The sequence below is a fragment of the Pieris napi genome, chromosome 8, assembly GCF_905475465.1.
Source record: "Pieris napi chromosome 8, ilPieNapi1.2, whole genome shotgun sequence".
Classification (NCBI taxonomy): domain Eukaryota; kingdom Metazoa; phylum Arthropoda; class Insecta; order Lepidoptera; family Pieridae; genus Pieris; species Pieris napi.
Window position 1 is genome coordinate 9,936,540 of NC_062241.1, and position 26,496 is coordinate 9,963,035.

At 32.7% G+C, this 26,496-nt stretch overlaps 1 protein-coding gene and 1 non-coding gene across 2 annotated transcripts; both read right to left on the reverse strand.

The window, feature by feature from the left end:
* Nucleotides 1-225: 225 nt before the first annotated feature.
* On the reverse strand, nt 226-26,007 carry LOC125052030 (homeobox protein unc-42). Its single transcript, XM_047652667.1, has 6 exons — nt 25,506-26,007; nt 10,553-10,719; nt 10,194-10,301; nt 7,109-7,276; nt 3,878-4,019; nt 226-668 (listed from the first exon to the last, which is right to left on the reverse strand). Exons 1-6 carry the CDS (start codon nt 26,005-26,007, stop codon nt 559-561), a joined length of 1,197 nt encoding a protein of 398 aa, XP_047508623.1. The 3' UTR covers nt 226-558.
* Trnar-acg lies at nt 23,318-23,390 on the reverse strand. Its single transcript has one exon. It is a non-coding gene; the product is annotated as a tRNA-Arg (tRNA).
* Nucleotides 26,008-26,496: the final 489 nt, after the last annotated feature.

Genomic DNA, 26,496 nt, shown 5'->3' on the forward strand with positions numbered 1-26,496 from the left:
TTATTACGAACATTTATTTCGAAATTGGACTATTCATAAAGAAAATCTTTAGCTTAAATCTATGAGGTATAAACTAGAAGTAATTTTGTCTATACTAGTTGTAAAGGCTTAAAAATACCAACTACAGTGAAGACGCAATTATGACAGCGTTGTATAAAAACGGTTTTCCATCTATTTTAACGTTCCAACTTGCCTTCCGGAACATAAAAAGTCATCTTCCATAAATTTGTTATTTTATACAAAAAATAGTAAAAATGAACTGATAAAACTGAAACTGAAAAAGCTTTTTACATGACATATTTTTGTGTGTAACTAAAATTTAAAAATTAACTCGTTTTAATTCTTTTTTTATCGCTATAATACGATTTTATCTCGAAAAACCACCGAATTACTAAAAAATAGACAAGACAGAGTTTATTAGAATAAAAAAATCGACTTGAGAATAAACGTTAGTTGTAGACCCTCTACGACGAGTATAGACAAGAAATTGACTGAAAAATTCAGTTATGGCGCGTAATCGTGCGCCGGCGCCGAGTAATCAGCGCCGTGTAGCAGCGATTAGGTCTGGTACTGCAGCATCGGCGCTGCGGCCAGGTTTGCATGGTGCCCTGTGTTCATACGTAATGCTGATAGCGACTTGTTGTACCATTCGTCCTCCGCGGTCATGCCTGGAAAACATATGTCAACTGTAACTATGGAAATAGGATCTTAATTACCAAAAGGAAAGCGAGATGCAATCCTTTTGTCATTTTAAAATACTTCAGACATTCTTTTTAAGGCACGTCTGATCTCCCAACGATGATACCTTGACGTATTTCTTATTTAAATCTATTAATACGGATATATATCCGTATTAATAGTGTATTATATAATACAGATATATAATGTTTGTCAGACTCACGGTTTGAGTACAGACAATACTAAATAGTTGTAATTAGTAATTTAGTACCTTCCGTCACCAACTATAGTACTAACCTATAGTAGGTTCATACCGATTGATTTATACATTGAATGAGGTTACTGACATCCGATCAAAAAATTAAAATACCGTGTTAATTCCCTGTTACTTATTTATATGGTTTAAACGTGTAAGTGCAACGAACTCAATGGAAGTGAAATGGCATTTGGAACAGATTTTTTGAATAGCGCTTTTGCTTTTCTTTATAACGCTTTTATCGTTTCTATTTAACAGTGTGTAAATATATAAAAATTTATAAGAATGATACTAAGGTATCGCAGATATAATAATTCATTGTGCAATACAGGTAGTTTATGTAATTAATAAAAATAATTAATTAATTAAATTAATAAAAATAATTAATAGTTATTTTATTAGAATAATTGGGATTTTATCATTAAATCTCTGGACTTGTTAAAACTAATTTATTATTATGTATATAAATTGAATAGGTACATTCCTTAAAGTTCCATATATTTTAAGAGCACTTCAAGGACTTCGTCACTTGATGAAAATCGTCTCGGGCGGTAGGTATAACGAGATGCTCTTAGGTGGGGAGCGAATAGTAACCCTCGCGTTTTCTCAAGATGCAATCTCGCCGTAGGAAATAAGATATTTGCGAAGACGCCGCGAGGACGCCCGCCAAAGTAAATGTAGTGGAAATTTTCTTATTAGAATATCTACGGTACGATGCCTCGCTTCTATTAGGGGTTTTTCTACGCAGGAATTTGCTCGCGGCTCCGCCACGTCACACGCTTTGCCGCGCTTTAAGATAACTTTTTGATTTGGAGTTCGCCTTAAGGCATTTTATATACATAAATATGTACACTAGGGTGGGTCACTCTAGTTAGAAAAAAAATAAAAGTTGCCGAATCAAATTCTAATAGTAATATTATGTTGTAGTGTACTCTAAAAAGTAGTTTTAGCTAAAAAACGGATAATGAAACATACATTGTACACTGTTTACTTGATTACAATGAAATAACTTCATTAGTAAAAGTGATTTAGTTTTTGGGATGCTTTGAAATGGGAAGCAGTTTTGTTTATTATCTATTTTATAAAATTTAGATATTGTATTCGTTACACAACGTATTATTCACATTATATATTGTGTACACTATATAGTGCTCTAATAGAACAACTTGCTACACTTAACTTGTATCATAAAAAAGAAACCGCTTTAACGTTTAAATAATTTATTATATAAAGCGGTTCAATATTTTTATTATGCCATAAATATTAATCATATAAGCTAAGATAGAGACATCTTGACTTGAGGGTACAAATTTATAATCTCCGGCCGCAAACTCAGGGATTATTAAATTAGTGAAACGTTGCTTCTCCGTCTTTACGTCATTTTACTTCTACATAATATATCGTACATCTCAATATAATTTACGAGGCAGCTCTGGTAATATTTTACTTAACCTTGTATATTATTACTAGGAATATAGTACAAAAAAGTGATCACTTACTAGACTATAAAAGAAAAATGGTTCTAAGAAATATGCAATCTGGAGCCAAGATCCAAGAAATTTTCGGGAATATTGTGTTTTTAGGTGTTGAACAAATTTGTAATTTTAAATGTAAAGAAGATTTTTGTATCTATAATTACAGAGTTTTTAGTATCTTATACAAAATCATAGTTTAAAATATTGATTATTAATCAGTCTTTGGTCGAAATATAATATATTTGTGTAATTTAAGAATGATAATTAACACTTTAAAAACTTGACGTTGGTTTACAAGGAAGGTACGCCATGGGGATTGGTGCGACGCCATCTTGCCTAAAAAGCGTTTCGGCGGGTTTTTTAAATTATATAATTAATTGTTTAATTTGAAATTTTTAAAGGCAATATTTCATAGAATTAGAAATAATTTGTATAGGTACCCAACCACTAATAAATAATTTGAAATGGTTTTGTAAATCTTGTTGATTTGCTATCTTTAAATTTTTATCTAACATTTCCATCATATTCACAGGAATATTTCATTCACATTACACCTAAAATATAGTGCTCTGATAAAACAACTTGCTACACTAAACTTATATCATCATTTGTTTAAAATTAAAAGCACATAAGATTTCTTTAAATTGTATTTTGACATTTGAAATTAAAACCTTGTCAACAAGAGACAAAAACTCTATAAAAGTTTCGCGATCATCTGGCAAAAGTTAGACAACAAAGAGCAAGTTTTCTCATTATTATAAAAGATATTTGTATAAAAACGCGGCTTGATCCACCGCTCCACAACTTTATAATTGGCTTGACGTAGATAATGTAAAGTTGATGGAAGCTACCGCGTCTTGTTTTACACTTCAAACTAAAATACAAGTTTCTGTAGAACGAGTAATTTCATACAGCTCTACCTACTTACTCACTGGTAATTTAATTGGGACGTGCTTAGGGCATTTGTTATAGTTTTTGCCTTCAAAATTCGTAGATATTTTTGTTTTATTTATTGTAAAACTTCTGTTTATTATAAGAAATTATTTATTTGAGTGAATGTTGGCATATGATGTAAAAATGCAGGCATAATCTCATCCAGAAGGCGGGAAGGGACTTGGAACAAATTTCAACACAACACTAAACTTTTATAGATCATTATAACATTATACAAAGTGTACAAAGCCTAACTTAAGAACGATAGGTTCATAAACTGGAAAAAGGTTGTCAAGGATCGTGGCATCTTGAGAATGAGTGTGTAACATGTAACGTAGTAGGTATACTTTTAAGCGCCCCAGTATTAATAGTTTTTTTGGATAATTGAATCGTCATCGATAATTCAAAGTTATGCAAGTTCAATTCATTCAGTAAGCGGCTATGATTTTAGCAGCTTACTGAAGCTACGTTTATCTAAGGCTTTGAAGAATTTGAAAAAGAACGTCTTTATCTATAGATATTTAAAAATTCTTACCCATAGTATCCTGTCGCATGCCAACCGCACTCATATTCGCACTGTGGCCCATTGAGAAACCTTGAGGCATGGGGTATGATCCTCCACCCATTTGAGATAAAGAGAAGATGTCCTTCTGCAACTCTTCATAACTTCCGTGATGCTGTTAACAATACAGAGTAGTATAATATTTCAAATATGTCAAATGTAAATAGCGGCCCGGCGGAAAACGTCTTGTCTTGGTGATATAATACGTAGACAGTTGGTACATAGTAAATGTGAGGAGTTACAGAACTTCTTCCATGCAATCGGCACGGGCAGGCATCTGTTAAGTGTTAGCGCTCATGGACATTCACTAGACTCGCTAGTGTGTTGCCGCTTTTGTTATTCAACCTATCGGTCAAATTAGAGGAATTCATGGCATAATACATTTACAGAAGAAGGCATATTAAAGTGAATAAAAGATTTCACTTATGTATAACGTTATTTTCTACATTTTCGGGATTCGTTTAATGTATATATAAAAGGTTTAAATGATGTAAATAAGAAATAATAGTTTCAATTTTGTTTTGTATCTCAATTACTAATTACTATACTTACGCCATTTCATTTTTTGAATTCGAATTGTACAGTTGAATTCTGTATTCTCCATTCTGCATATTTCATTATTTTAATTCTACCCGTGATATTAATGTAGAGGAAATATGTTGTTTCAATTAATCGTTAAAATAATAACTTATATACACGTATGTTCTCAATTTCAGTTTAATTTAAATAGAGCCGACATTACACTAATTACAAATTTAAAACCGACTGAAACACCGAAAACGCGTATTAACGAAGTTTGGTCAAGTTAATAGTTTTTCACACGTTTGCTTTATATGGTAATTAACGGCCGGATATCCGTTAGTTAAATTATCACTTTCGATAATTAATGGTAAAGTAAACTCATTCTTAATAGTTGCTTTAAAACGATAAGTGTTAGATATTAAGTATTGTGTACGGTGACATCACTAGGTTTACTATATTATACAGTAGGTTTACTATATTATACTCTAGATTTATTATATTATACACTAGGTTTACTATATTATACACTAGATTTATTATATTATACACTAGGTTTACTATATTATACACTAGATTTATTATATTATACACTAGGTTTACTATATTATACACTAGATTTATTATATTATACACTAAGTTTACTATATTATGTATGTATAATATAGTAAACCTAGATTCAATGTCCTAACGGGTCTCTCAGTCTGCCCTGATTTCATATGTTTCTGTCGAACTTTGTAAGATCAAATTTCCTGGTCCCATAAAAAGAATCAACACAACGGCCAAATATCATAGATTACCTCCTGTCTTCTCACCACCAATCATGTGTGGTCTGGTAACAGATTTTCTCTTTATTTTAAGTGAAGATGTGATGACTATTAATATTGATTGAATCGTAAGTTTATTTTTTATCAGTGGTGCTCTGTTTTATGATTTTGTCAATCTAATAGGCATGTAGGTGATCAGCTTCCTGGCCAAACGCCGTCGACTTTCTGGGTTTAAGGCATGCCGGTTTTCTCACGATGTTTTTCTTCACCGTTCGATTGAATGTTAAATGCAATGTAAAATGAAAAAAAAAAAGAAAGTCACGGGTGCACGGGGAACGAACCTACGACCTCAGGGATGAGAGTCGCACGCTGGAGCCTCTAGGCCAACACTGCTCTAGGTTTAATATAAACAATTTTAGTATTAAAAACACGATTCTTAACTCTGAGTTTGTTTGAACCCGGCGCGAATGAACTTCCTTTATTTTTATTAACATTCTTTATGGTAAAACAAAATATTATTACATCAATCAAGAAAAATCGGTTCCTTCAATTCTTACACCTGAAAATCTTGAAATGATTTTCAAACTGCGGACCTTGGTGCAGAATTGACACAGAATTCATGAAAAATGAAAACATTTAGAGTTGTGTGTGTATTACATTATGTCACTATGTTTAACATTAGTTACATGGGCTTAATGTAACGACCTCCGACGCAGTGTAGGCACTCTCCAAATTCTTCCTCTTGTCTCTCATCCTCGCCACCATCTTCCATCATTCGTTCCACCTTCCCAGGTTTCTGGTGGGCGTCCTCTCTTTTCTCCTCCCACTGGGCTATTCCAAGTAAGGGTCCTTTTGACCGATCTGACATCACAAACGCGGGCATAGTGACCGGCCCATTTCCATAATATGTACGTGTATCTGAATATATAGTGTTTGTGTTTTTTTAAATAAATAAAATATTCTGATTTTGAATTGCAGCAACCTACGTTACCATTCATGTTAAGTTGAATCAACAATCACCAAGTTGATTTAAAGATAAATACAAAATGACTGTCATTGTCAGTTCGTGCTATTTGCATTATTTTCGGCGGTCGGTGGCCGATGCAATCTCATTAACGCGTAATCAGAGGTTCGATTAGCAACGCATTGTAATGAGTTTCAGAACCGTTATCTCTCAAAATACCTATGAAATAGTCAAGGGATATAATTTTTAAAGAACTTTACAAGGCTGTCAAGTATTACGGTTGCCTCCTACACTCAGTGTTTCAGTATTTTTGCAAAGCACCCTTAAACATGTGCTTTTGTTACAGTTTTTGATAATGAACCAAGACCACATGGGAACTTATCATCAGACTATATTCCTATTAACAATTTGCATATCGTCATCGGACACTTGTTTTTATATTATTCTTAGAATCTCATTAAATTAATTGAATACGGTAACATTTCGAATTTTTGACGGGTACGTGATAGTTGCGTGATTGTTGTAATAATGACATTGCGAAGGATAATTTAAGTCTATAGTTTTTATTGAATACAGGAGATTAATAAGTCCTCTGAGATAGCAAGATATATTTTATGTAATGTATTAGTGATAGCCGTGTTTAAACACCGTGCCTCGAGCTCAAAAAGCTGTTCTAGTGATACTCTTCTGCTTCGAATGTTTGATATAGCAAGCGCAATTTTGTATCTGCCCATACACTTATGTACTATAAAACCACCTCCGTATCGTTATAGGTCATTGTTAGTCGCCGTGGGCAACTGAAGAGCATTTTTATTAACAACCAATGCTAAATTTATTGATTTGTTCAACCTTTAAAAAAGTTAAGTTGCTATCGATATATTTATATTGTTTGCGATGTCGTCTTTCTATATACAATGTGTAATTTTTATGTATGTATTGGAAATTACACCTTACCTGTGGATACCTATTGATAGTATTGGGGTGCGGGTAGGGCTGGTAACCTCGGTATCCCTGGATGTTCCTCATCATACCATTGCAGCCTGGAAGCACCGCTGGAGCTAACGCTTTCTGCAACTGCTTTTCTTGTTTACGGTATTTTGCTCGACGATTTTGAAACCAGACCTGTATGAAAAAAAGATGTAATTAATTTTTTCGATTGCGATTGTCACCAAAGGTTCACGGGATTAAGAAACCAAGTAATTCAGTTGGATTAAATGGTTTCCGATCCAGTTTTTCAGTTACTATGTTTTCTGTAAACCATTCCCATACATAATGGTTTAAAAACATAATAAACCTTAGTAAATGTATATAATATTTTATTATTTACGAATGAATTACAATTTTTAAAAATTAAACAATTTGATATAATGTATTTATAATATACAAGGAGCAAAGACTTTAAATGTATAAAATTTAATTTATGTTTTCAGTATTTTGATATTTATAATATCTATTTAGTATTTATGTTCATTCCCCACGTAGTCATAGTTGTCCTCGATTTCAGTAAGTACAGTTTCATTCTGTGAATTACGTCTGCAATTTGAAGTTTTATTTCTCGGATGAAAATTTTTTCTCGCCATATTTTCCGATTAGATTTTGAATCTATATAGAATGTAGATTATCGAATGTGCCATCAAAATACACAAGGCTATAATCTGTTGTCGCGGGGAACGAGGCGTGCGTCGTTTGATATGGTGATTACAGCTGATTAGAGGGAGGGAGGAACGCCCTCCCAACTCCATGCACACCCATATGTACTAACAGTCAACTGTACGCTCTAAATCAGTATACATAGAGGCGAAAATGCCAAGCTTATGTAAAAATAGGGTGAAGAAACATAAATGGGATATTAGTTTTTCGCAAAGCAATCCGACATCCGTCCCTCGCCGCGCGCGTTGTGATGAAAAACGAAGCAATTTCCCGCTTAAACTATGTACAGTTTACTGCGATACCAACGCTAAAATGGCGTAATGTAAAATATAATCAGACTGTTTTTATATTAAAAAGATAAATTTCTATAACAATGAATTATCATTTATATATTTTCTCATTTAAATCTGAATATATATTTCCTTATTAACATACATAGTAATAATAAAAAGAAAATTGAAAGAAATTTATTAAGTTTGATCTCTGTGGCGTGTACCTTTAACGCTAGCAGCATTTCCTTGCTGTGTTGCGATACTTATTCGTTGAGCGAGGAAAGCACCAGCTCTGGGGTCACTGGTACTATCTACCAGACGCCAATTTAAATTATTTTAAATGGAATATTTTAAAAATACTGTATATTTGATTATCTTATTTATCACATGTTTCGGCTGCCGTGAATTAAAAGCATTGTTAGTTATATATTTGGATGGTTATATCCTTTGGAAATCAAATATTCATCTTCATAAACCATTCATTTTACCTATCTTTCTCATACTAAAATCTAGAACAATCTAGTTAGAAAACCCAATTTAATCCAACATCTCTTAAAATATTTGATAATTATTAAAGTACCGTATAAATTGTAGCAAAGAACAATATAGAAAGAATATTACGAATAATCAAGACCGTATTAAAATATCCTATCCTTAATAAAAACAAGAAAGTCAGTTTCACTTAGCTACAGTTTAAACGTCGATGAAATCTAATTTAGTGAAGATCTGAAACCTTCGAACAAAAAAGCACATTTGCGGAGTGCCGTGTTGTCTGAAGAAAACGGTCGTCTTTACGCTGAAAAAGCAGTGAACAAAACATTTTCTTATTTCCAATTGTAGAATTCATTTGAGGGCAGAGACAATGTCGAGAGGCGCGCGGGGAGGATCAGCTAACTTCGTTACGGATCCATTTGATGGGATTGCAATGCCTCAGGGGCCTCCCTCCCCGTGCCACCCTCTCCCGCCCGCCAGCGTTGTATTTTTATATCGAAATTTCCTCTAGAAGGAGGGACGTCGTCTTTAACGTTTACATTCTTATGTAGCGAAACGCTAATAGAGTATACATGTGTGCGTATTTCACAAGCTTTTAACGGTGAAATGTGAAAGAATTCCTTTTAATTATATTTGCTCAGGCTCTTTACTCTTTGCCAACCTACAATTTCCTACGAAGACAAATTTGAAAGTGCCCTTAAGTTTTATATTTCCATAGAAGAAATGTAAATAGTTATATTTTTTTAGAGAAAATAACTATACTATTCAAGTAAACGTCTCACAATTTTGCTTAGAAGGTGAGTTTTATATTCTGCGAATGTGAGCTGAATTAAGGTCGTTACTTCAAGAGAATGTTAAAAGTCGTGTTCTGAATAAAATATCTAAGCGACGAATTAGGTGCTCCTGGGACAAATCAATAGTCTCCCGAGGGATTGAGCAATTTTAAAACTGAGATAAGGATCGTAAGCATTTCGTATTCATACGGCCATGGAGGACAGATGGCACTTTAATTTAATCCGGCTCCGGCCTACGCTACAAATTATATTACCGGAATATTCGCGCATCATTGATATTTTCGACTTCACGTAAGAACAAGGCCGCTTGTTTGTCGGTTATTACGTTCCTTTCCTTTTCGAATTTCATTCGATCGGTGGAAATATAATTAGTTATATCGCTTCGTTCACTATTGATGTGAAATTGAGCATGTTGGTATGTTAGTAATAAACCAAAGCGTATAGCGTAAAATTTGAATGTTATTTTAACCACATCTATAGTTTTAAATTCATTTAAAGTCATTATTCGATTTAAGTAAAAAAACGGATTTTACACACACAATACAATTCATTAAACGTAGACGAGGGTACAGACTAAAGTGCTACGAAGTACAAGTGCTACGTCGCACCAATAGTGCTACGCTATCCCGTAACGCTTTTGGCGAATGCATAATAAATAAATTCAGTTCTAATAAGATAAGGTAAATATTTTTTTATTTGCAACTTATTGTATAATAGTATTAATAGAACTGTTTAGTTATGGCATAATTTTTAAGCATAGAAAATTTATGTATATTTTATACAGCTATGCATAGGAAACACTTTTTGGCACGTTTCTTAGATAGAACTAACCTGTATCCTAGCTTCGTTAAGTTTTGTCGTTCTCGCTAACTCTTCTCTGCAGTAAATATCGGGGTAGTGTGACTTCGCGAATGCTGCTTCTAATTCTGCTAATTGTTCCTGTGGAAATAAATAAATATATGTAACTTTGATATACATATTATTGATAAAAGAACTAAATCACTTTTTTGTTATATTTTGTAATTAGTAGGCAATTTTTTCCGAAATGCAATTATTCGGTAACGTCTTGAATGAATAATATATTAATTAACTTCAAATAAAAAATATAATAAAATATAAAGTTGTTCTAAAAAACCTTTTCCTATACTTCACACATCATTAGTGTTTCAATTGAACCTAAAAAAATTTACCTGTGTAAATGTAGTTCTATGTCTTCGCCTTGCAGGTGTTGGACATGAGGCAGTTGTTGGAGTATGTCCTGCATGTTGAGGTCCCAGCGAAGGTGATAAAGCTGAGCTCCCAGACCCACTTCCATTCCCACCAGGCTCTGGCTTTAGTTTCTTGAATGCACCTTCCGCTGGATTAAAAGAGATTTTTGTTACGTGAAGTTCATGAGGCCATGTCACTTCAGGAAAAGCAAAGTCGTTCTTTTCCTTGATTTTGAGCATTAAGAAGAAAATGTTGTTACTAATACTTTTATCATACAGAGGGTTCAAAATTAAATTAAAATATCCAACTGTCCGTGGTTTATAAAAACATCGGAGATTCATGAGCATTTCAAAATCAGGACTGTCAAAGAGGAAATCAAGACCTGGAGTATGAAATACAGAAAAAGGCTAGAAATGCATCCTAATAAGCTTGACACGCAACTAACCATACCGGACCTAATAAATAGGCTTAAAAGGCGACAAATCCTAAGTCTTGATAGACACGGTTGAAAGAGAGGAGCAGTCTCGATGGAGATTTTGCTCTGAACGTCTAACAGCTCTCAACACATCAGCTCATAGTCTAGCTGACTGATTGCAAGATAAAGACTTATATTAAAAAAAATACTAATACTTTTAGATTTTGTAGTTTAAGTGTTATATATATTTTTGTTAAATCATAATAGATTGAAAAATACCTGTTGTATTGAAATATTCCAGTATCTTGGTGTTTTTTTCCGGCGCGTTCTCAATAAGTGTAAAAACAATCAAATATTTTCAATTTCAGTTGGGTACAAGGATATCGAATTCCTTTTCTATTTTTTATAGTACAAGTGGCAAACGGATAGGACCCTAAGTCGAATTGGTTCGGTAATAATTCAGTGGACACCTGATTCCACATAGTGGTGGTGGTTAGCGTTAAAAACTGCCCTAAGAAACGCTCGTTGTAGAACGCCGGACGTCGAGGTGATACAGGTGGAATTTTGTAATTTACCTTGACGTGTTATGATGAAATGCACCTGAGGGTAGTAAATGCGAACAACTCCTCTGAACACTCTCCGTTTAATATTCTTGTTAACATTAACGTTTTAATTATTTCGTACAGATAAAAACAAGTGTACTATGTGTTATTGTCACTTTTGTTTAATTCTATATGTTTTTACCGGGCTTAAAAAAAATATTATAGAAAGAGAGAGAAAATAACCGAAATCAGTTTAAAATAAACCCATTGCTAAACACCGTGACACTAACCGTAAAATAACGTAACATCAAGGAGCGTTTCTTATTTGCATAGTGGGTCGGATCGATCCTTACCGTAGGTCAAGTTCGCCGTAATTGTAATTATGTCTAACACTGTTACATCTAATGATTCATCCGGATTCAATGAACTTTGTTTTGTGTGTCGAAAATTTTACGATAAAATATAGTTTATCAATGACACGTCTGTATAAATTAAGGTAATGTCAACACTTTAATAGATTTCTTTGAATTTGCACATTTGTACAACGAAGTTATAGTTTGCCAATCGTTGTATTGAGATAAAGCGCAATAAAACGTTTAAATACATGATTATTCGCGGTGACCTGAATAACTTCTATTTTTTGTTATTAAAAATAATATATGTACATTGTACATACTGTATGTTAAGAAAAATGAGAAGATGGCAAGCAAAACTTGGGAAGATGAAATAAAAGGGATAGCGGGGCAAAATTGGAATATTAATTAGAGACAAGGAGGTGGCTTTCACTCCGTCGGAGGTCGAGTTCTAGTGTAAAACATGAATGAAATGGACTTAGTTTAGTTATAGTGTAGTGTACTAGAATAAAGTCTTTTTTATTTTTATTTTACATACTGTATGTAATAATGTATAAAGTATTACTATTTAATATTTGAAGAAATGCTGTGTACAGGTGTAATTGGACTTCAGGTTTACAAATGTTGTTTAGTTTTTAGTAACAATATGTATTCACTCAATCTGTAGTCTGTTACTGTACCGATCATGTAAAAATAAAAATAAAATATGAAATCTTAAGAAATAAGTTCAATTACATCATCTTCGCGTTATTAGTGATTAAAAAAGTCATTTAGACTGCCAATAACTATTCATCTGCATATTGTATTACATTACACACTATGAATATTCAGGTATAATTAAAAATATTATTTTTACGAGTCCCAAAAAAGCTGAAATTGACGTAATCAGTTTAACTTCGGTTTCTCTGAGCAGGTTTAAGAGGGGGCATTTTAAAAGCACCGTTGGAGGTCGGTTTGGCAAGTATTCATGCATTCCCTTTGACGAGGCACCATCTACTTATTAATTAACATGGAGCTAAGTGTTTGCGTCCGCGGTAAACGGAGCCTTTTACCGTTTAAAAGCAGTTTTTTTTTACGAAGCTTTGATGGCAATCGGTTTTCAGCTGACATTTTTTTATTCAATTAACGTGTTGTGCTGTTGCCGTGGAAATTAATGGACATTTTATTCAGAGGTTTAAATGCCTTTTAATATAGGATATTTCGCGTAGATTTTTTTTCTATACGAGTAGACTTGCGAGCTTGTATACTTATAGGTATATATATTTATTCTAGCCAATGTCATTTCTCTTTTTGCTATCCCATCTACAACAGGTGTAAGTGTTGGTAGTTGATAACTGCTATGATGATTTAGAGCTTTTTTAGCTATGATTCTATATTGTCTTTGTATATGTAATAAGTAAAATCTTCTTGACGTGACAATTTTTACCTAAAGATGTAATAAATTAATTCTAACAGTAAGTTATCGTGTAATGAAGCACTAGTTTAAAATTGTATTAAAATTTTAAATTAAACCTAAGCTCACTGCTAAATAACTCGCCGTCCCTTTAATTATTTTATTGATCGATATGTTAACGTAAAATTGTAAACACCGTTAGATTGTAATCTATCTCGCGAGATTATACACTGTCGAAAGATTGTGAACCTCAGCGTACTGCTTACAATTTAACGGATTATTATTCGGTAGATTGTACTACACTAACTTAGATATCATTCAAACTTCTTTGGTCAATTACAGATTAATTTTACTTCCCAACAATTTCATATAACTACCGAATAATAATACGTTAATTTGTAAGCAGTTCGTTGAGGTTCACAATCTTTCGACAGTTTACAATCTCGCGAGATAGATTACAATCTAACGGTTTTTACAATTTTACGGTGACAGATATAAGTCATCATGACAGGTATTTCCATAAATGAAGAACAAATAATTATGTTACTATTTTAAGCAAATCTCGTATTACATCACCCACAATGAGAGCGTCATAATAGAGTGACTCGCAAGTCAACGCACAATATTTTATAGGGACATTTGTTCGGGGTGTAACAAAGATTCAATGTAACATGTCATTAGGGGGTCGTAATCCCCTAATTATGACGATTGACATAAAAGCGCCATCTGTGGCGGCGGAGAGGTGTCGGGTGACTGCACAAAGTGTAAAAAAATGTCTAAGCAGATTGGGAAATGTGTTTTAGGTATTTTTGTATCTCAAAAAGGCTAATATTAAAACTGTTGTTTCAGTGTGTTTCAGTTCGAAACCTTTTTGTAGCGTTTCCATATTTTTGTTTTTTAGTATAAATACATATTTACTAAATTATTTTACTAAGTACAGGATTACTAATAGCAATTTACATTTTTATAGCCCGTTTTTGTACAGCAATTTAAGGTACGTACCGAGTTTTGAATTATATAATATGGATATTTTTGAAAAACAAGTTCCTAACATTATAATATCAGGCTTTTACTAACTACTTTACCTGTTACTGTACCTAATATGAATAATATTTGCATCTCTTGTATAGATTGGATCCCAATCAATCAACTATCGTTTCTAACAATTTTAATTGTTTAGGTACATAACAGATAAAGTAAGACTTACTAGAAGCCTAATATCATAATGTTAACAATTTGTTTGTAGCCGTGTGTAATCGTTGCTGATACGATTATATTACATTTTACCTATTAAGAAGTTAATTCTGTAATAATAATTATATTTAATTAAAGACGTAAATGTGATAAGACGAGATAGTACTTATTAGAAGTTGTGTTATTCTATGAACTAGATACTGTACGTAAACTTATTTAAAATGTTTGAGAACAAAAAGGATAGCAACAAAAGTCTGTTGCAAACTAGCGTATTTTTAGAGAAAAGCGTCGGGCGTTATGTTTTATTGGATGTTTAAAAATCGCGTATTAATTAGACAACTGTGTATGAAGACGAGGTTGACAATTAAAAGAAGCTAAGTCAATAAGCATGAAGCCATAAATTATTAAGTAAATCCCAAAACCAGATGAAAACATTAAAACATTAGCAATATTAAATATACATTTAATTACGTACAAAGTGATTTTCGTGACAGTATCAAATTTAGAAATATAATGTTACATTTGAAAGAATTTAGAAATTCAAGTGACTTAAAAAATCACAAGTAAAAAGCGATTAACACAACGAGTGGCTCTTAAAAATCGCAATTTATAATCTGGAAATCTATTACGTATTTGGCACCCCGGGGCTTCGTTTCGGCGGGGTGCTTCGCCCTCAAGCGGTGTCCATATGTTAACATGCCACTAATAGTTTTATAATCGAGAAGCATTCCGCAAGCCCCTTGTCTTTGATTATTGTTGTGTTAAATTGCTGACAGTCAGTTTATTTATGGCTTAGGTGAATTAATTACACATAAATTTTTACGCATTATTTGCAACGCTTAGAAGCTCGAATTTACTTTTCTTATCCAGTTACTACAACTAAAACACTATTCTGTCTCGTTCCATCAAAGTTAATACACCATTTGACAAAACGAGATGGAACCATAATGAACACTGTTTTACTTTGTATACGGGGATTTAATGTATACAGAATATAAATTATTAAAATAAATACAATTAACCATTATTAGTATGTTTGACGTGTATTCTATACCGCACATATAGTATAGTAAGACTGGAGAAATGCTAAAGCAGGTAAGCAGCTAAATAAATTTAAAATCTATAAACAATATGTTGTAAAATGAAACAGAACAAAAACTTGTTGTAAACTCAGAGTTGTGTTGCTTTTTACTAATGTTTTTTTACCAGAAAAATATCGTTAAGCTACGGAACTGTTTGTCCGCCGTTCATAACTTTAAACCTTACCTACTAATATAATATTTAGGAAAATAATGTAACTAACACAATAATAACCAAATGGGTTTATAGAAAGAACTAACTTGGACCTGTCTGCTTGAATAAATACGTTATTATTATAATCTGTAATAAAATAATTGTAGGCTTAAACGTCAAATGTGATCTTGAAACTATAAATCAGTAAACATATATTATTTTATAAATGTGAAGTTACCCACTTAAAACAATATTTAACTGAGGTAATTTGTCAAAACGATGTTCGCATTTTTCTCAGAAGTAGTTTGTATATTTGATTGATTGTTTTCTATAAAATTTAATTAAAAAGTATAATTGCATAATTAGCTAAATAGCTCTCGAATTTGATGGGGCCTATAAGTAAAAACATTACCGCTATAAAAGCAATTTATATATATTTTGTTTTTAATTAATTTTCACCATAATTACCATGTATTTTAGCATAGATATCTTGTAACATGTAGAAAATGCATTATAAATACATGTATTTAACCAAAACTCGAGGTTAATATTTTACGAACCAGAAATATATAGAATTCACATTTTTTAACCCGTTGGCTATTTGTTGCTTTTCGAGTGGCAGCTGATCCGAAAGTTACAATGGGTTCAATGGCTTGTCGCTTGAGGGCGCGTGCGCAGGATTACTCTATTATATCGAGTGCCTACTTTATTATGAGTTATTTATGCATTTATGTCACTTTGTGATTTGAAATTTAGTTCGTAGAATTAATGACTGTTAAAAAATGAGTCAAAATCTAGAACTAGAACAATGGGCAATGTAATTTTCGAATGTTTTCGAATATTAAAGTTATATCTTTGTCAAAAAAAAATTAAGGTGTATTCTTGCACTTCACAAGCCTGTTTTATTTTCTTTAATTTACCTGAAAGAGATCGCTCAGTATAAGGCCGCCTGTTGCACCATGTTTCTTTTAATTATTGTTATTTATTTTTTGTGCAAAGATATGAATAAATTTGTATTTATAATAAAATAATGGTAATGAGTCAAAGGTTTTTACGGCGGAAGTACTTAATACAAATTAAGCATGCTTGTATTAACAAATCCCACTATTACAAGGGATGTCTTTGTTGGCAGCTTAACTGGCAGCCACGCGCCACGCATTAACAAACAATAAATCGATACATGCATGTCAAACATTGTCAAATCGTGCCACATTGCCCATTTTAACAAATAAGCCAACCACCTTGTGGTGTGGTCAAATGTGTTGGACTCATCTGCTTTTTAAATAATATTTTATTTGGTTTATAAATATTTTTAAATACTAATAATAATTTTATTTTATAAAATATTAGTTTTTGCAATAGCCCTCTAAAACAATTTTAGATACTAAATGCCTACTTTATTTTGTGTTAATTATGTTATAATTATTTATTTCGGTGATATTTGACAAACCACAGGTTGGTAGTACAAAAATGTATAAAATACTAGAATTTGAGAACAAGGAAAAAAAGACATTTTGAATAAGACGTCTTATACTAAATAAAACCAACTAAATAATGAAATACTGACATGGATTTTTATGGAGAAATATCTTGTATTGTACCAGGTACTAAGTACTGTATATGACGCGAAAATATACGTTAGAAACGTGCTTTTAACACGCACTTAATAATATATTGAAATTTGTCTATTACTTGAAATTTTCAAACATAGTTAACTATATAGATTTTTTCCATTACCCTCTATAACAAAGCAACTGTCATGTTAACCTGCCGTTTTAGAAGACTGGACGAATGAAAATGTACAAATAACGTGATTACTTCCGTAATATCAGAGTATCATCGAACTACTAATGATTTTGTTACCAGGATGGACTAGATGTTTTATTTGACTTTATTATAATGTTTTTCTAACAAGTAGGTACATGGTCAACGTATCTACCCACGAGACAGCACTAACAAATGAAATTTGATTTATATTTTGCCTTAATTTTCTCGACAAGTAGATCTTCCGAAGTAATCGCAGTAAAATCAGTGATTTCTAAGCTATGGTAACTTTAAAGATATATATTTTATTATTATACATTATTAAAACGATAATATTACAAGTTTTGTAATGAAATTCGGGTAATTACCTAGACGTTATTTCCGAGGAATGTAATTAATGTTACTTGTAAAACTATTATTTAATTACTATTTAATGTGATCAGAGTGTCTCAGATAGTCATGCAGGTTAGACATCAATCTAGCCTTTTTAAATAGTGATAAAATGACTCGGTGTCAGCGAACATGAAAACATATTTAAATGGATTGTGTACTTATTTAACTTTGAGTGAGTAATTTTATTATAAAGTTTTCTATTTTCAATTTAACAAATTATGCCCTATGTGTTGCTACTATCTGTTTTTAAATGAATAATATAAACCTAAAAGCTCTTAGAGGAGGCCTATGTCCAAGAACAATCTGTACACCGTTTTACCGATGAATTATTAGTGTTTATAGTACTTCACAGTTTTAGGATAAGTATTTTACAGCAATAAAGGCTATTATTATTATATAAACCTGGTAGAAACAACACAAAAGGTACGTGAATGAAATCTAGTAACAGTATTTACTAAATGTTCTCATTAACTCATAAAATGTTATGTTATACATTATGAAGAAATATAAAGCTAAAACTATTACATTCGCAAGCCACAAAGCACCAATTGGCCCTGTATTTGCTATTAATTTATATCTTGAAATTACAAAATACATTGATTTTGAGGCTCCAAAATCACACACGGTTTGTATGACCCATGGTTTCCATACGCCCCATTTATACAAATGTGGTTTAAGTTATATGTTGTAATGTTATATTATTATATGTTTCATATTACATAATGGTTGCTTATATCCGTTGGAGTGCCAAATCTATTTTCAATGTTATTTCGCTGGACTATAACCTAAACTTGGTACAAAGATAATTTTTATATACTCTGTACTTCTATTGAGATTAAATTTTGTAGTAGGGTAGAGCGGGGCTAGTTGAGCATAGGGGCAAGTTGGGCAATCGAAATATCTCGGAAACTATTCACCTTACGCGGGAGTATCAAATAGCGAAAAGAAGGAGTCGTAGGAGGGGTAATCATCGCACGATAGCTAGTGGCAGCTCGACGAGTGAGTGAAGTGTCACGGCGTTTTGATTATTTTGTGACCAAAAAGTAAAAACATTGTTTATCGCAAGTTTTCGTCTGTCTTTGTCTAATGTTCTCTGTTTTCAATCAGGACAGTGTTAATCTTCCAGAAGATTATTGTATTTTTGATTTGTAAATAGGATTTGGGTCTAATTCTAGGCATTTTTTTACAATCCCACTTTTCTTTTAAAATTCCGGTTTGGGGTAAGTTGAGCAACTATAGCTCAACTAACTCCACGACTTAAACAACTGATGAGTAATGAATCTTTTATTTTTGTTTGGATGCTTACAAGAGGAGGAGATGTTCTTACACTACTGAATACTTAAATAATGCTGCAAAGGCTGTCCACGATGAGGGAAAAAGTGTGAATACCGCCGCTAAAGAATTCGGTATGGGTTGACTTTTAAATAAATTAAATGAAGGTGATGGTTCATTTATGGGCTATACAACACCGAGGGAAGTATATCCGCCCTCACAGGAGGACTGTTTGAAAAAATACTTGCTACAAATGGAATTTTTCTCCAAAAGACGACCATCGCCTTGCCTAAGAGTGTGCTGCTAAATTTGGCATTGAAATTCCGCTCAGCTGAATTGCAAATAAGATGGGCGGAAAATAATGGTTGATGATGTTTTTAAAACAAAAAAATCTTAGCTATCCATACAAAAACCCGAACCCACCAGCCTTGGTAATCTTTTTTAGAAATTATCGGAAGTAATGGATAGATAAGGATGCTCATGTTTTGTTGATTCTAGTTTCGCGTAATTATACAAAGAAAATTTCTTTAAGTTTTGTTGTTCTGTCAATAAAAGACTATAAATAAAAACTGACTGTCTAACACATATTTTACTTAATCTCAAGTTAACATAGAACCCATGGTTTGGCCTAGACATTCTTAGTGCTCAACTTGCCCCATACCCTTGCTCAACTTACCCCATCTATGGGGTACATTGAGCATACTTGACTTTCTGCATTTAAACATCTGTAGCTATTATATTGGACTTGTTACAAAAAAATACTATGGACACTTTTGTTACGGGATAAATTACTAATCCATCAGGACACATAACAACTCATTGAGACTTATCATTGAGGAGCTATATCCAAGCAAGTGAAAAATTGCTCAACAAGCCCCGCCCTACCCTAACACATATTTTTACACACACAAAATGTATTTGCAAAAAAGTAATATTTTGTAATTTTTTTCAGCTGCATTGTACACTTACTGCAATGCTGGACTATTAGATATACTTTTAAGACGTAATATGAATCCGCAACAAATTTACAACGTAAGCAATAATCCAAGTCGAAATCCTTATGCTCAAACTATTCAAAATCTTGCTGCAACTAGAGATAAATACAACGCAAGAAATAAAAATTGGGGAACGCCGCCTGCATTTCACACGGAAAATACAAAACACACTCTGATGCTCTGATATAGCTCTGATGATGACAACCGAATACCACGCAATACCATGAATACATCACCAATAAACATTGCTCAAAACACAAATGAACAAAGAGTTGCCAATCAAGTGTCGGGATTTCCGTTTATTAATGACAATTCGGGTCTTAATCATCCATTGGTGAATCAGTTTCCCGGAAATGACGCTGTGTTAAACCCTAGAATTAATAATAACGGAAATGGTGGAAATATTCATAAAATTATACAAGATATAAACAAAATTAATAACATTATGGGTCAAATAAAGCAAGAGAATGCTAAAAACCATGGGAATATAGATCCAAATATAAAAACAAATAATGGAAACCACGATTTTGATAACCATTCTTTAGGACCTTTTACCTATCCAACGGTTCATGTAAATAACGGACTTCACGGAGTTTATACAAATTTACATAATGGTAATGTATACCCTGATACAAGTAACATACTTAGTAATGTACAACCACCAAGAAACCCAGAAACAAATTTAAATAAGGCCGTAACTAATGCACATATTGTAACACCACCGCCTGGTATTTTGATGACAAATTTGCCGAAGGAAAATGTAAATAATAAAAAGCCTTCGTCGGGAATATCTAATGTAAGTAAAGTCGGGGACAAATATGTACTTAAGCCAGTTACAAAAAGGAAATTCTTTTCTCAAGTAAGACCTGTTGTTCCGGATTATAAAATTCCTCAAAATAAGGAAACTTTATACTATATAGACTAATTAATAACAGATTTGTTTGTCAATTAACGTTTGGAACATTTTAATAAAATGTCGTTGCGCCATAATTTTTGTTTAATTAAAATTAAAATAATAATATGTAAATTTGTATAATTACTAGTTTATGTGCTTTATTATAAAATGAAACGATTAACTTCGAATGAAAATAAACTCATTTTAAGGAAGTGACACCACCACCCAAACCATTATCAAGTCAATGAGTTAAATCTTTTAGGTCCCACTTTGATAGACATGCCGTGTAACCAATATAGCTAAGGAACAAAAATGATTTACCACGCGCTTATGTTAATTGTTTTCAAATTCAAAAGCTTCATACCTGTTTCAGTAGGTTAGGATAAACACGAAACGGTCATGTGAAGTCATGTGTATATTAGGTACGTATAGCCAAGTAATTATTCAACACAGCGCCGGCATGCCGCTTGAAAATTCAGGCTTCGCAGCCGGGGGCGGTCGTTAGCGACATTTCGTATTCATGACGTCAGCCTAGGGCCGATTGTTTGCAATATTACTCTAATTGGAATTGTAATACGTACATATTCGGATAGATACGTGTCCGAAATCATTAGTGGCTTGTATTAATATTGGAAATGTAGATAGTAATACGCAATTTGAAAAATTTATTGACCCGTTGACTCTTATTAATTATTAAATTGTTATATAAATATGTAGGTATTAAACCGCGAAATGTATTGTTAATATTTTTATTAATTGCAAGTTGTTTATTATATTTATATGAGGATAATAACTGAAAGCTACTACTATCAGGTGTTAAAATTTCAAAGTGTTTTTGATAGGTTACAATTATTTTGATTACGATTTTGCTGAATATTATTAGACACTGTTCCATTTGAATTTGCTACACGTAAGAGGTATTAAAATTGGATACACTAAAAAATGCAAATGAAAATTAAGGTTTTTTTCTGCATTAGCACCTTATTTAATCCATTAATTTTTACTTTAACATTTGCTCTAAATATATGCGTGCTTACTTAGAAAAGTGATTTTTGAATGGGGGGAATGAAGAATTCTCTAAGTTCACATTACAATTTTTTTATACAAATTATTAGAATGTGCGTGCAAACTAAACTGAACCACTGAAAGTATTAGAGATTATATTAGCCACTAATATTGTTTTGTATATATCGGAAAAATTGTTTTCCAAAATTTACTTAATCGATTTATACAGTTTTCGATATAAAAATAAGTATTAAACAGTGCCCCTATCAGAACTCAAGAGAAGGAGCTGGCACAATATAGTGTATGTCTATAATAATCAAAAACATGATTTGATAAAGACAATTGTGAGCGCCCAATAGGCATAGTTCTAAGCGGACTAAGTGAGTTTATAAAACATATGTTTTTGTAAAGTTAAATAATTATTATGAAATGTTTTTGTACGAACAAAAAACTTGAATACTGTAATTGTCTATCTGTTAAGGACTGTTAGAAACTAGAACTTACATAAAGTATTTATTGCTGATAACCTATGCTGAAGAATATTTATATAAATACAGTATTTATGTACAAATTAAACTATCGAAATTTTGGTAGCTCCGCCGAACCATACCGAATACCAAGTGTCGCTTGATACTACCATAACCATACTAAATCAATGTTTTGTCAATATTAACAAAATAAAATTGATCTTTTAATCTATAATAAACGGGCGAACCTATTTTCAAAACAAATGAAAAACGCAGGAGAAAAAAATAAAGAACATTTAAATTTTACTTATATCAAATCCGCTGTACCATGTCATAAAAATCCAATTGTAGGTATATATTCTACTATGACAATATTTGTCAACACCAAAGTACTAAATGAAAAGTGATGAATACTAATAAGCAATATATACGCCCGGAGCGTTATAGATTACGTATTAGTATTTTGACAGTTGACATAATTCTCGTCATAGATAAATAATTGACCAACGGCAACATTATATAAAATTGCAAACGTAATAATACTTGTATTTTTTTAATTAAGTAATAAATTGTCCATCTAGAACTTATTAAAATACTTTTAGTTATATTATAGACTATGGTGAATATACACAGTAGATAATAATGTATAAGGTATAATAATTTAAGCTGCTTCTGCTGTTTTAAGCTTTAATTTATATAAAACTGAGAAATAAGTTCAGTTTCTTTAGAAAATATTTTAAAATATCATTAATATTTTGATTTTAAAACCTTATATTTCCGATTTCGTTAAATTAAAAATATGTATGTTTAATAAAAATAATGTCTCGACCCTGCCAGGATTCGAACCTGGAATCTTCTGATCCGTAGTCAGACGCGTTATCCGTTGCGCCACAGGGCCCACATTTAAAAATATCAAAATAGGTGAATGTACAAATTCAGTATATTAAATTACATTGTTCTAGATTGTCTACAGTCATAAGTAATATATCACATCAATCTACACTGAATTAGAGATTTCAGTTAATATTTCTCTGCTCTGGCCTTGATGTATCTTTTTTTAATTAGATAAATTTGAATTCTATTAATTTGTGTTGCGCTATAATTTGTGTTCAATGAATAAACAAAAGTAATGACCTACATATTATCTATCTTACTTTAAAAAAATTCCATAGGGTATTTTCTGGCTTATCTCCAAGTGCATTAATATCTCAAATGGTTTTAGTGTAAATGCTATTTTTTTACAACTTTAAAAGTCTATGATGGGAGAAAATATCAAATGATAGAAGTTTCATTTACACCATTTAACATTTGCAACATACAAAAACTTTTGAATTTTCAAAATAAACAAATTGAAATATAAAACTTCTATTGGCGTCAAAATAAATTGATATTTAATAAAAAAAACATGAATGTTGCTTATACATACTATCAATAAAAATACTACATTTTGCGGTAGTTAAAACAGATGATCCAATTAGACCTAACCTGCGTATGCGCATGCCTGATGGTTTCCTTCTATTTTTTTAACGTCAGTCAAAAAGGTTACAAAAATTGTTAAGTATGTTAATGTTCCTATACTAACGATAACACTTTATTACGTATTGAATAGTGCCACAAAACAGGTAGATAATAATATAAGTAAAAGTAAAAGTATGTTGGTGGATAGCAGTAGATACCTAATGGTAAGTAGTGCTAGTTATTTCGCATCGTTTTTCATATACTTTCAATATACTTTCAATATAAATCACTAAAAATTAACCTAACATATATCACTATATAAATAATTTTAGTTTATTTAATGAAATATAATAGAAAATAAATAATATAGTAATAAATCGATTATTTTTTATTCATATATAAAATATAAATGATCGATTATAGTAAAAATCGACGTATAAAAAATGATCGACTTTTTTATATTTATCGATTATTTCCTAATTTTTGAATTTTATAGTTTTAGAATAATCAACATTGAAGTTAACCTAATTTCGTGTTGATAGATTTTATATGGTAATAATAATAAATAATAATATAGATAATCAAAAGTCCAAATGGTTATTATTGTGTTAGTTACTATAATCCTAAATATTATATTAGTAAATCATAAAATTAAGGAAAGTATAGTGATTAGCTTAGTTTTGGATTTATTATAAGGTTGGCATAATAAATGTATGTTGACTTTATGTTAGTACATATTTTTTAATTGTAGTACAATGCTTCTGTCATTAACATACCTATGGCTCTATGTCATAATGTCGCCTAGGAAGAAGATATAGTATATAATACCTATGCAGGTTTTTTATTTACCTTAAAGCCAATCAAACTAAGATACTATTCAGTATTATTGATTGATCATTTATTCTCTCTATCGGTAAGGAATTAAGGAATTAAATATTATGACACTATCTGGTCAATATATTCTTGAAGCCTTGTTGTATGTCCAAAAAAAAAATATATTTTAAAACAAATGGTGACTTTCACCAGTATAATACGGGAAATATAACAAATTTGAGTGTACGACCAACCAGGCTCCAAAAGATAAACCACTCCTTATATGGAAATTGTATTCGTTTTTACAACAAACTCCCAAGCGAAATTAGAGAATTATCACTAAATAAATTCAAAGCCCTCGTTAAACGAAAATTAATCAACAAAGCTTTTTATAAATTTGAGGACTACTTAAATGATCCTAATCCTTGGGATTGATTTGTTCCAGTTCAAACAATTTGTATGACAATACTCGGCGATTAAAAAGAGTGGCGGAACGTTTCTTGCCAGTTCTTCTTACCCGCTCTACGCCCTTGACTTGCGAACTGGTAGTAAATGTAAATTTACGATTAATTTAACTTGACGATTCAAAAGTGTACTTGGTTACCCACTTGAATAAAGATATTTTGAGTTTGAGTTTGAGTTTAATATTTACAGGAATCAGTTAATAGACGTACCAATAAGTTGTTAGTATGCGGAGTCGCCTGGGAGTAATTAAGGTTTTGTAGGTCTAAGAAATAAGTACCTGAGTGGTCCTGTAGGGAACGACTGATGGCTGGCGCTGGCGGCGTAGCAGTATGCTCCCCACCATACAGCCCACCAAATTCTTCTGCTGATGAACTAGAGGCATTACTGCACTTTCTCCCCTTATCAGGTGTATATTTACTTTCTGCACCCGTGAGGAACTTAGCCTCGTGCTGATGCTCGTCCAACAACCCTGGGACACCCAGAAGCCCCCCAACCAAGTTGGGTCTGAGCTCCTCCATGATTTTAGCCCCTTGTCCCGCGCCACCGCCACTGCTAAAGTTGAGCTGGCGGCTGAAGAAGGCCGGGAAGATGTTGAATTGCTGCGGATCGGGCAGCGATGCTAGCGGCGGCGCGGGCGGCTCACCGGCCCCCGCGCACGCCCCGCTCTTAAACTCCACCGTGCTGCCGGCTTTGCTAAAATTGCAGCGCGGATCCGCACCTCTAATATCGTGCTCGCCGTCGCCGTCGGCTCGGCCCCGACGCTCACTGACTAACCACATTATAGTGACGTGGAGCACGGATACGCCGCCCCGCGCACTAATTGTCCGCGACTGCGCGAGAGGAGGTCACGTAACCGCCCTCGAGAGAACACCACGCTCCCGCATCAGTGATCGATGTGGAATCTTTGTAGGGAAGCTGCGTCCCACTCTCCCGCGAAGCCCGGCTATAGGGTGGGAATAGGAGCTGCGGTGGGCGGGGCTACACCCCTGTCTCGTCTCTCATTGGTGGGATTTGACACGTTGGGGTGCGTCTCACCGCTTCGGGCAACAAGCGCTCCTCTTTGTTTTATTGTCCCCATGGCTTCTCGCCGTTCTTGCGTTTAAAGTTTATGCATTGTACCGTGTTTTGTTCTACAAAACACTAAATCACGTATGAACTTCTTGAGGTAAATCTGCTGAAATAAAAATGTGACGGATCCTAAATATTAAAGTGGTTCATTAATGTTGTAATGGTTTTGGGCGTAAAGTTTTATCTTCTATCAGTAGAGT

Coding starts and splice junctions, on each gene's coding strand:
- LOC125052030 (XM_047652667.1), bottom strand. CDS start 26,007: ATGTGGTTAGTCAGTGAGCGTCGGGGCCGAGCCGACGGCGACGGCGAG. Junction 10,720..25,505: donor TTCCCTACAGGACCACTCAG/GTACTTATTTCT, acceptor CTTTTAATCCAG/CGGAAGGTGCATTCAAGAAA. Junction 669..3,877: donor CATGCGACAGGATACTATGG/GTAAGAATTTTT, acceptor TATGTTTTCCAG/GCATGACCGCGGAGGACGAA.